At 44.6% G+C, this 10,762-nt stretch overlaps 2 protein-coding genes and 1 non-coding gene across 3 annotated transcripts; 2 read left to right on the top strand and 1 right to left on the bottom strand.

The window, feature by feature from the left end:
* Positions 1-53: 53 nt before the first annotated feature.
* TRNAP-AGG lies at positions 54-125 on the top strand. Its single transcript has one exon. It is a non-coding gene; the product is annotated as a tRNA-Pro (tRNA).
* A 230-nt stretch (positions 126-355) lies between these two features.
* Positions 356-3,870, bottom strand: LOC100827327 (cylicin-2). Its single transcript, XM_024463201.1, has 7 exons — positions 3,862-3,870; positions 2,683-3,162; positions 1,489-2,071; positions 1,297-1,397; positions 1,130-1,210; positions 916-1,043; positions 356-829 (listed from the first exon to the last, which is right to left on the bottom strand). The coding sequence occupies exons 1-7, from the start codon at positions 3,868-3,870 to the stop codon at positions 703-705; spliced, it is 1,509 nt and encodes a 502-aa protein (XP_024318969.1). The 3' UTR covers positions 356-702.
* Positions 3,871-3,988: 118 nt separating this feature from the next.
* Positions 3,989-5,621, top strand: LOC100827832 (F-box/FBD/LRR-repeat protein At3g26920-like). Its single transcript, XM_024463200.1, has 3 exons — positions 3,989-4,846; positions 5,015-5,098; positions 5,265-5,621. The coding sequence occupies exons 1-3, from the start codon at positions 3,989-3,991 to the stop codon at positions 5,619-5,621; spliced, it is 1,299 nt and encodes a 432-aa protein (XP_024318968.1).
* The last annotated feature ends 5,141 nt before the right edge of the window (positions 5,622-10,762 follow it).

The following is a 10,762-nucleotide window of genomic DNA, read 5'->3' as shown; positions in this document are numbered from 1 at the left end:
AAACCGATGAAAGTTCGCTTTTGTACATTTAATTTGTGCATTCTAATCAAGAAGGGCATTTGGTCTAGTGGTATGATTCTCGCTTAGGGTGCGAGAGGTCCCGAGTTCAATTCTCGGAATGCCCCATTTTCTGGTTTTGTAAGTTTTCATTTTTAAAACTGCAAAACCTAATTTGTTTCAACCCCACCCTTCCCAGTTCACAGTTCTTTGAAAGTGCAACGCTTTATTTGTTTGTACTGCTGTACTTATTTCTCTCTTCCAACATAAGTTGCTTCTTCATTTTATTTTATTTGAAATTGTAACAGCAAATTTATTTATACCTTTTGTCTCCCGCATACAGAAAATCACCACGAACTCACCAAATATCGGAGAAAATATATGATTGTTCTGCGGTAGCCCACAAGAAAAAAGAGAAAACAAGATTATTCTGCTGTTTACTTTCTATATGCATCGCTAATATCTACATAGACAGCGTCTGATAACATCATAGTTCAGCACATCTGATGCTGATCAGTAAACATTAAACAAACTGGTGCAGTACAAGAAAACCATTTACCCACAGATCTATTTGTAACTATGCATGTCTGCACACAATGAAGCACTTATTGGAGCAAGAAACAAATTTCCATCATCAGGAGCGAGCGTGCTCTCTTATTTCGACAGTGCATGGACCCGAAAGCGGCTGCGACTCCATCCTTAAAATCAAGCGTTCCCATTGACGGCTCTGTAGCACTTCAGGCTGCAGAGGGGGAGCTTCAGCTTCGAATCCCTGTACCGGTACGCATTTGTGCACGATGGTCCGGCGCACTTCTCACGCGGGGGAGGGTAGCTGGGTGATGAAGGTGACGTGAGATGATATACGTTTGGTATTGATTTCTCAAATGCAATAATAAGAAGGATGCGAGGACTCCTTACCTGCAGGGCTTGGTGTTGAAGATGCTAGGGAGGCCTAACTCCTCTGGGAATGAAACCACAGTGCCTTTGGGCCCCATGACCCACCTAATACTGTTTCTGGCAAGATCTTGCGCTCTGGCTGCCTTTTCCTGTGTAAAAAGCATAATTTGATCAGAACATAGAAGTTACAGAGATGCAAGAGAGTGTAATGGGCATGATAAAATATGCAATAAACCTTCTCCTCTCGCTCCTTTTGCTTCCTTTCTTCTTTCTTCTTCTCGGTGTCCAGGCCCAATATTTTCCTTATAGCTTCAGCCTGTGGAGATTAACACTTCTGAGAACTACTAGAAATCGAGCCATTTCCAACAGGTTTAAAAGAAGGTAAGCTAATATTTCTCCAACCTCGCTTTCTTTAGTGGCTTTCTCCACTTGCATCTTGCGCCGCTGAGCAGCCTCAGCCTTCTTGGCGATCATCTCTGCGTCAGAGAGCTTTTCCTTCTTGCCTGGAGCCACAGAAAGATTTTCAAACCAAATCAGCACAAGATTCCAGTCAAGTTAGTATGAACAGGATAGGTTAGTATAGGTAGCATTTACTTCTTGATGAAGCTGTAGGTAAACCGTCAGGGAACTCAATGGTACTGTTGCTGTTCCCATCCATCCATGACTGAAGGGCACGGCGACGTGTTGTCAGAGGTTCACTCTTAACATTTGCAGGTGATTCAACGACTGCCTTCTGCTTCTTGTTTTCGGCTTCAGGCTCACTGTCAGAGGCCAGTTCCTCTTCAGCATCAGTAGATTCTCTCGACCTTTTCTTGCCATCTCTATTTGATTGCGGTGTAACAAAATCATTATCGACCTCATACACTGTGCTCCTACTTCTATCTTTCTTTGAGGCATTCTTCTTAGAGTTACTTCCTCCTTTGTTCTTGGAATCACGAATACGACCATCATTATCATTAGAAGCTCCAAGGTTTTCAAGAGCACTTGTATCATATTCCTCGTCTAGTTCACTGTCCAAGATGGATTTCTTAGCAAGCCTCCTACTCTTCCGGACAGGATCTGAAGATGATTCTCTCTGAACTTTGGCTGGTTGTTCTGGAGTAAAGGTGTCTTCAAGTGCTCTCTCCCTTCTTGTTTTCTTGTCTTGCGACCTACTGGAATCTTTTGTCCCTTCAGTCTGAAAAATAGTTCATCTTTTTCAATCAATTATGGGTAGTAAATAAAGGGAACAGATTTGCAAAGAACACAAGTAACAGCATAGCTTGTAACATAATAGTAAGAACAGTTATAGTGGCAAGAATTTGAGGTAAAAGAAAATCTTGATAAGTAGAAACTAGTCCCTCCATTCCTAATTATAAGATGTCTTAGCTTTGTCCAAAGTCAAACTCTTAAAGTTTGACCAAGTTTGTAGAAAAATCTACCCACATCTACAACTCTAAGTTAGTTTTACTAAATTTGTCATGATATATAATTTCATGGTATACTTATTTGATACTCATGATATATATTTGTCCTGTAAACATGATAGAGTTAGTCAAACTTGGTATATTTTTCTATAAACTTGGTCAACTTTAAGAAGTTTGACGTAGGACAAAGTTAGAACATCTTATATTTAGCAACGGCGGTAGTACATGTGTATGTCCTAGCAACACCAGCTACTTTTCCTTGCAGAACTTGGTTTCAGCAGGCTACCAAATTTTCAACTCTCAAATCAAGATGATGCTTCTGTTTATAAGGTGCAATGCAAGTATACTGCGAAACAAAAGACACCGATCACTTGCCGTTTACCTGACTAGCATGCTTTTGGCGGTGCCGCGATTCTCCTGGCTGCGAAGGCCTGGAATCTGGTGCATCAGGGTTTGGTTTTGCCGGTATGCTCCGACTGATCCCTCCGATTTTGAGCTTAACCTTCCTTGGCCTGGTCGACGAATCATCATTGCCCGTTGCCGACGCATGTACCCCATGGCTGCCCTCGCTCTTCCTTGAGCCACTGCCCGAGGCCTCGGGATGCGACTGGTTGCCCCCCTTGCTCTTCTGCGAGCTTTTCGAGCCAGGAGGGGCCAGAGCACCCTCGGTGCTACGCTTGGAGGCACGGTCCTGGGAAGGCCCGTTTAGATAAAGCTCACGCCTCCGGAGCCCCCCGTCGGAGCCAACATTGTCGTCTGAAGGCCCCCTCCTCGAGTAACCCCTGGATGACATAGATGACCGGGAGGAGCGCTTCACGGCAGGGTTGGTCTCTCTCTGGCCTGCGTGGCTGAGTGGGCGGATCTAGAGCATAAATCCTGAAGATCCGTCAGCGGGGGTGTTGACTAATCTAATCGCTGGGGATATGGCGAAGTACTCGTACCTCGGGGAACCAGTGGCCGGACTTGCACGGACGGGGGTTGAGATAGCGGGGACACGAAGAGGTAGAACGGGAGCGGCGTGGAGGCGGCGGGGCCTCGGGAGGCGCCGGGTCAGCTCGCCGGCAGCTCTAGGGCTTGGAGAGTCCCGAATTGGGTCGGATTTGGGGGTGGGGTTCAGCCGGTCAGGACTCAGGACACGGGAGACGAACGGGGAAGAGGAACGGTTTTGCTATGGGTACGAGGAAATCCTGTTCAATCTTCGTACGATGGATAAACGGTGGATATGCACCTATAGGTAAGTGGCCAACGGGCCGGACCGGGCTACGCGTCTTAACAGGCTCGGCACGGCCCCGGTTCGATTAGCCCGTTTATAAGTGGGCTGTTCCGGACCGGCTAATCCCATGCCTAGGCATGGCCTGGTGGGATCCTCCCAAAACAAATAAAGGCATGGCCTGGGCCGGTACAGGCCCGTTTAGCCAGGAGGTCCGTGAGGATCTAAGAAAGGAAAATGTAAAAAGGAAAGAAAAATGCTAAATGGACCTGCTGGGCAGGCCAGCCCAAGGCGGGCTGCGGGCCGGCACGTCCTGTTTAGTTTTGTGCCGGACCGAGCCCGTTGGTAGACCAAAAACATGGCAACGGATTGCAATGGTTTATTAGGCAACAATCCAAATAAAACATCCCTAACTCATCCCTTCCTCAATCCTCAAACCACACACCATCGAAACCCTATCCCAGGCCGGCCGCCGCCCATGGAGGAGGCGGAGGTGGCGGCTTCGCGTGCTTCCAAGAGGGGCAGATCTATTCCGGTTGATGACCAAGAAAAACCACCGGAGAGCGGCAGCAGCCTCGACGATCTGCGGAGCCTCGAGGATCTCATCAGCAACCTCCCCGATGCCATCCTTGGTACCATAATTTCTCTCCTCCCCACTAAGGATGGCGTGCGCACACAGGTACTCTCCCACTGTTGGCTTCCCCTCTGGCGCTCCACACCTCTCAACCTTGTGGTTGATCATCACCTAGCAATCATCCCCGATGTGGTCTCCAAGATCCTATCTGACCATCAAGGCTCTGCTCGCCGCTTCTCGCTCCACCTCGCCATCCTCACCAGACGCAGGGGCGAGATTGATGGGTGGCTTTACTCCCAATCCCTCGATAACCTCCAGGAGATCGAGGTCGCCAACAAGGCAGCGGCACACTACATACTGCCTACGGCCGTGCTTCGTTTCGCGCCCACGCTCTGCGCAGTCAATCTAGAGCGTTGTCAATTCCCCAACTTGGTTGTGCTGCCGTCTCCAAATTTTCCGCTCCTCAAGCTGCTCATCCTATATGAAGTCATCATCTCTGAGGACTCTCTCCACAACTTGCTCTCTGAGTGCACAACTTTAGAAAGCCTTTCGCTACATTTTGTGAACTTTGGTCGCATATGCATTAGCTCCCTAACTATTAGGAGCATCATCTTCAATGCTTCATGGGACACTTCTCAAGAGCTTGTCATTGAGAATGCCCCTTGCCTTGAGAGATTAGTATCATCTAATCTGTCAATGAGTCCTACGAATATACGGTTCATCCAGGCAATTGATCCCTTACGCAGTCCTACGACCGTCCGGGTAATCTAGGCACCAAAACTTCAAATATTGGGTTTAATAACGGATAGCATGTCCACACTCCACCTTGGAGCAACATCTTTTCAGGTAGCAGCATGGTCAATCGCACATTTGACGTTCCTATATAGAGGCTATTATTCTTATTTACACTTCTTTATTCTTGTTCTCTAGGGAAAGGTTGCTCTCAGTTTGACAACCAAAATGCACACCATGAAGATTCTGTTTCTTGACTCCATCGGTCCTAAATTTGATGTGGTTGTTGACTTCTTCGGTGCTTCCCTTGCTTAGAGAGGTTGTATGTCAGCGTAAGTATTCCTATTTGTTGCTCTAAATGTCAAAAATCAGCATCAAGTTACGGTGTAGCAGATTGTAGCATAAATTTTAGCATCCTCCTTATGTTGCTTCTTTTCTTTATCTGCAGTCATACCCAGAAAAGGGGATGAATAATTTGCAGAAATATGACCCACGGGATCCAGTTGAATGCCTTGAGTTTCATCTCAAGAAAGTGGTGTTAAGGAATTATAATGGTAACAACAAGGCAGCTATGGACTTTGCGAAGTTCCTTATCTTGAATGCGAAAGTTCTAAAGGATATGAAAATTGAAGTCATTAGCAACCGCAGTGACAAGCGTCTGCAATATCATCGTAGGCAGTTGCAAGTGGAGAACAGGGCTTCACAAGATGCCCGTGTTGAACTCAATAGGTGCGGGCCAAGATTCATGCATAGTCGATATGGCCATGATTTCTCAAGGGCTGATCCCTGGGACACTGTTGAATAGAGTGTCTAAAGATTGTATCATCCTATATGGAGAGCTCAAGTTTTATATGGTACAAGATTAAGATATTTGGGCTTCAAAGATTCCTAATGAATTAGTTCAATGGTGGCAGGTTGAATACATGAGGAAGATATTGAGTCGTGGATTTAGTAGATGTGAATCAAAGTGGCAATATTTCATGAGCATTTATTTATTACTCTATGTTGATCTATGATACTCAATCTATTTGAAACTCTGAAAAGTTCATATTTTCTAGGATTCTATGGTCACATATGCCTGGTAAATTATATTTTAGACATGGATGCCTGGTTAAATTGCTTTGTTGATTTGGCTTTTTACTCATTAAAAAAATAAAGCACACGGACACATGTTTATTTTTCTACTTCTTATATCAAAGCTTTAGTGAGACACTCTAATTCGGTGAGCATGTAGCAAATACCCGTTTTTCTTTTTGTTTGCTTGATTCTTTCATTAACCATCTAGTTTACCTTCACCAAGTGTAGATTGGTTTGTGTAGGCTTGCAGGTTAGAAAAATTCACTGTGCTCTTAGCTTAAGTTGAGATTTCCATTTCGATGTTCTTTTCTTTTATTGAGCAGGGTTGCAGCAGGCATGCCTGTTATCGATCCCTATGGATCTTTGTTTTTAATTGAACTGTGTGCAGTGTTGAAGTTGATATCTTGCTTGTTTACGAGCCTCAAGGTGTATTCACGAGGGAATGTCTGTTTGTCCAACGTACATGAACGAAACTGGATTCAGAAATAAGAAACAACTGGTAATTGCTCAGGGTCAAACTTGGCCGTCGACTGTAACTCCTTCTTGAACTAGCAATGGTGCCATGGACACTGTCATCCGGATGCACCGGCACGTGGACCACGGTGATCTCCTCGGCTTCACAGTTCAAGCCGGCTCCATTGCTCTCCTCCGCACCTGTAACATCCCAAAAATTTCAAACTTTTACAAGTGCATTGCATCCATAAGCATCATGCCACAATTACATATTTGAATTCAAAATTGAATCTCAAAAGGTTTTTAAAAGATTTTTTTTCAATTTAAACCCTAGGGTTTACACCCATTTGAGCTTTGGATCTTCAAACCAATAGGGTTTATTTATAAAAGGGGTTTATTGCATAAATAAGCTACCCCATAAATTTTGGATAATTATTTGGAGTTGAAAAACTATTTTATTTAAATAGTTATATAGCCCTAAAGGCATTTATAGGGCAAATGTATTTTTATATATTTTATTTTGAGGGGAAATTACTCCCAAAAGTTGAATCATGATAAAACATGATTTTACAAATTTTTTGGGATTTATTTGGGCCAATTTGGAGTTCAAAATCAAAAGATATCAAAGAAATGAGAAAAAGGGAAAAAGAAAAGGCTAAAAGAAAAAAAAGGGGAAAAACCGGCCCGGCCCGGCCAAATGGGCTGAACCGGCCCAGCTTTCCGCGCGAACCGACCGAACGAGCCGGCCTAGCCGCCCGCGCGCGCGCGCTGAGCCCCTGACACCTGTCAGGGCTTTCTTCCCCGGAAGGAAAGCGCCCGCCGCCGAGTCCGTGTCTGATTTCCGCCGCCGCAATCTCCGGAATCCCGTCGATTTCGGCCTTCCAGAAGCTGCCCGTGCGCGTCCCTATAAAGCTCCACCCCTCCTCTTTCTTTCCCCTCTGCTCGCCCCCTCTCGCACGTGCCCACGCCGCCGAATTGCCTCGCCGGAGCAAGGAACCCGCCGCCGCCGTCTTCGCGTCGCGCCGCCCTCGCCAGTGAGCCTCTTCGGCCGAATCTTCAAATTTCTGGAGCCCCTCGACCGTGCGCATCTTTTGACGCGTGCAAATTTGTTTATGGTGCCCCCTAGCCGCCGGAACCGTGCTGCCCGACCTTGCCGGAGCCCGCGTCGCGCCACCGTCGTCCTAGGCGTTGCCTCGGACCTCGCCTCGCCGAACGGACCGCGTCACCGAGCTCGTATCGTCGCGCCGCCTTCACCCATCTCCTCCCCGATGACTGGCGACCACCGGAGACGCCGCCCGCCGCCCGCCCGTGCCGCGCTGCCGCCGGACGACCTCGTTGGAACCCTAGGGTTTCGCGGAGGTGAGCCCGATCAATCCCAGCTGTCGGATCTTGGCCAACGGCCAAGATTAGAACATATTAATTCATTTTACTCAAACCGGTACGCACCAATGAGATTGCGACACGTGGCACTTTAATAGAAAATAAAAATGTAATTTTAATCCCCCGGTTTAGAATAAATGGCACTTTTGCAGAAAAGTCCCTGCAACTTCAAAAGCTTATAACTTTTAAACCCTTTGGCCAAATTTGACAAACTTTACCTTTTTGGAAAGCTCTGAACCTGTAGAATCTTTTGGCACTATTTAAATTTAAATTTAAATATTTTAATCACAGTCAATTTACAGAATAGGGTTTAATGCCGTTTAATCCATAACTAATTATTTAGAAGTCCTTTTTAATTGAAACCAGTGCCCAAAAATTTGTTTTATTATCCTCTATCCATTGGGACAGAAATATAAATATTCTGAATTAAATTATTTGACTGATGCCAATAAAACTATAATTTAGGGTTTTAATCAATTGTTTTACCTTTTGTTTAAAACCCTAAGGCATTTGTTTTTAATTACTAATGCTTAGGATCAGTTGATCACCCAATCATGTCACATGTTTGCATTGCATCATAGCATACATTCTTTTGTCGTGATTTGAATTGTGTGTTTATGTGTGTGTGTATTATTTGTTTCGTATAGTTTTCTCGGAGAGCGAACCTTGTGATTGTGACGAGTGTTTGAACTCCAACTTCTACCAAGGCAAGTTCACTTTGATCATATCCTATTATTATTGTTTTTAAAATACTTATGCATTAGTGTTGGTTGTAGAATGCGTTGATAGGATTATTACTCGTACTTATGCTAGCTATGATTTGACCTACTAGCGATAGGGTTACCTTTTCCATGAATCCTCCATCAATAGCCATCGTGATTAGTATTGCTTAGCCATGCTATGTTAGTAAACGTGGGAGGGAATCTCAATCACTGTGAAACTGATTATGTGGAGTACTTTTGGAAACTTAGCAAAACAACCCTAATGAACCATCCTGGGTGGACGGCTTTGAGGATTCGAGATGTTATGCGACGTCAGGTCCATTTCTATGGGTCCCTCTGAGTCGAGTCCCCGTGGATTCGGGGGCGGATCATCCATGGACGTCTCCCTGTGGATTCGGAGAGCGCTTGCGTCGCAAATGTGCAATGCCACCCAGGGTAACCAAAGACTGGACTAGTTTTCCTGTTTAGTAGCTTCCAGTATAACCACATGCTAAATGGGCTCTGGCAGGATGGATGTAAGAAATATGAACCCGGACCCGAGGATGACATCGGTATGTAGCCGTGTAGGTGGGAGCGCGTCCTTCAGGTGGTATGGGGGATTATGTTCTGAAAATTCGTGTAATCGATACCGTTGCTACTCTACCCTGAGGACAGCAAGGGATTAACACGTCGATTTTTTGTGGGTAAAGTGTATCACCTCTCGAGAGTGTCAAACTAAGTACTTAGCCGTGTCGCCGGTTACGGACAATTATGAGCAACTAGATATGGGGGCTGTAAGGAAACTCTCACTCATTCCAACTTCTTAAATAAAACGAATGGTTTGAACTTGAGTTTAGGAGTATTGATGTTTCTACTCGATGTCCTTAGATTAATAGGAGCATCGGTGTTTCTACCCAGTGTCCATTAGTTAACAATATTGTAACATTCAATTGTAGTAGGATAAACTATATTTTGCTACCACGCCATAAAGCCTGAACCCCACTATACCTCAATTGCATATACTTGGTAGGATCTGTTATAACTTACAGGTGAGCTTGCCAATACATTCAATGTATTGACCACGTAGTGGCTGCAATCAATAATGCAGGTGAATCTGACGAAGAATGAGGTTCGTCGATGTTCTTTGGGTCATGTGCCTACATTCCAACATGCTCTATCCTCTGGGAGTAGTTGAGGCCCATTTGCTTCACTTTTTCCGCTGCCGTTTGTGAAACAATATCTTGGTTATTCTGAAACTCTATTTGTTATGTTGACCTAAGGGGTTATGCAAGTTTGTAAGTACTATTAAGTTCTGGATGATACGATGTAATAAAGTACTTTCGACCTTTGTTTCTTGGTATTACATCTTGGAACTGTGTGTGCTAGTGAGTCGATCCAGGGACTAGCATAAATAAGCACAGAGATCAAACCTTGTACGGGGGATCGCTTCAGCACCCTCCCAGCGATCACCTCTGCCGATGCCTCTAGCAGTCCAGCAGGCACAGAAACTTTACCCTGCAGGTTGCAGATATAGCTCCATAACCTGGCACAGAAACTTTACCCTGCAGGTTGCAGATATAGCTCCATAACCTTGCCTTGTAGCTGTTGTCGCCTTAAGGCCATAACCGGGTATCTTCCTCTACCAGAAAATACCAACCAAAGATCTCTACCAGAAAAAACTTTGCAGGTGACTTATGGAGTGTTTGAGTACACGATAAGAGGAAGTTGATCCTCCGTTGGTCGGCAAGTTAGTGATTCAATTTAAACATTGCACATATTTTGGGATCATTCTGTTTCTTTAGAGTGGTTTTTGTGTTCTCTAGTACTTCTCTGCTCTGTTATGGAGTAGTCCTGTTGTTGAGATGTTATTTGTTCTGGAGATTTTTTTTCTAGTTTTCTCCCCACATATATTTTCTGTACAATGTGCTTGATTAAGAGAGAATTCCAATATTTACATAGATGTCCAAATGCCATTCGATATTTTCAGCTTCCAAATATACCACTCAAAATTTGCATCAACATACAAATTAACCACTACATTCAGATTCGAACAGAGTGAATGCGTTACAAATGCCATCGAGACATTGTGTCTTATTGTTATGTACACTTACTTACGAAATAGAATAGATGTATCCTGCTTTTTTGACTGCTCAAGCTTGCTTGTTTTGAAACTTGCATTCCTATTTTTCCCTCTTCAATCATCTTGTGCCACCTATCGATGTTGTGCTGTTCCACGTAATTTCAGAAGCACAATCTATTTTGTTGACCTTTGTGGGATCTCCAATTTTTAGGCTTAAAGGCATAAGAACTTTGATTCAACGATCCAGCATTAAAC

Source organism: Brachypodium distachyon, chromosome 4, assembly GCF_000005505.3.
Source record: "Brachypodium distachyon strain Bd21 chromosome 4, Brachypodium_distachyon_v3.0, whole genome shotgun sequence".
Classification (NCBI taxonomy): Eukaryota; Viridiplantae; Streptophyta; class Magnoliopsida; order Poales; family Poaceae; genus Brachypodium; species Brachypodium distachyon.
The sequence above is the reverse complement of the archived record's forward strand: the minus strand, read 5'-3'. Positions and strand labels throughout refer to the sequence as shown.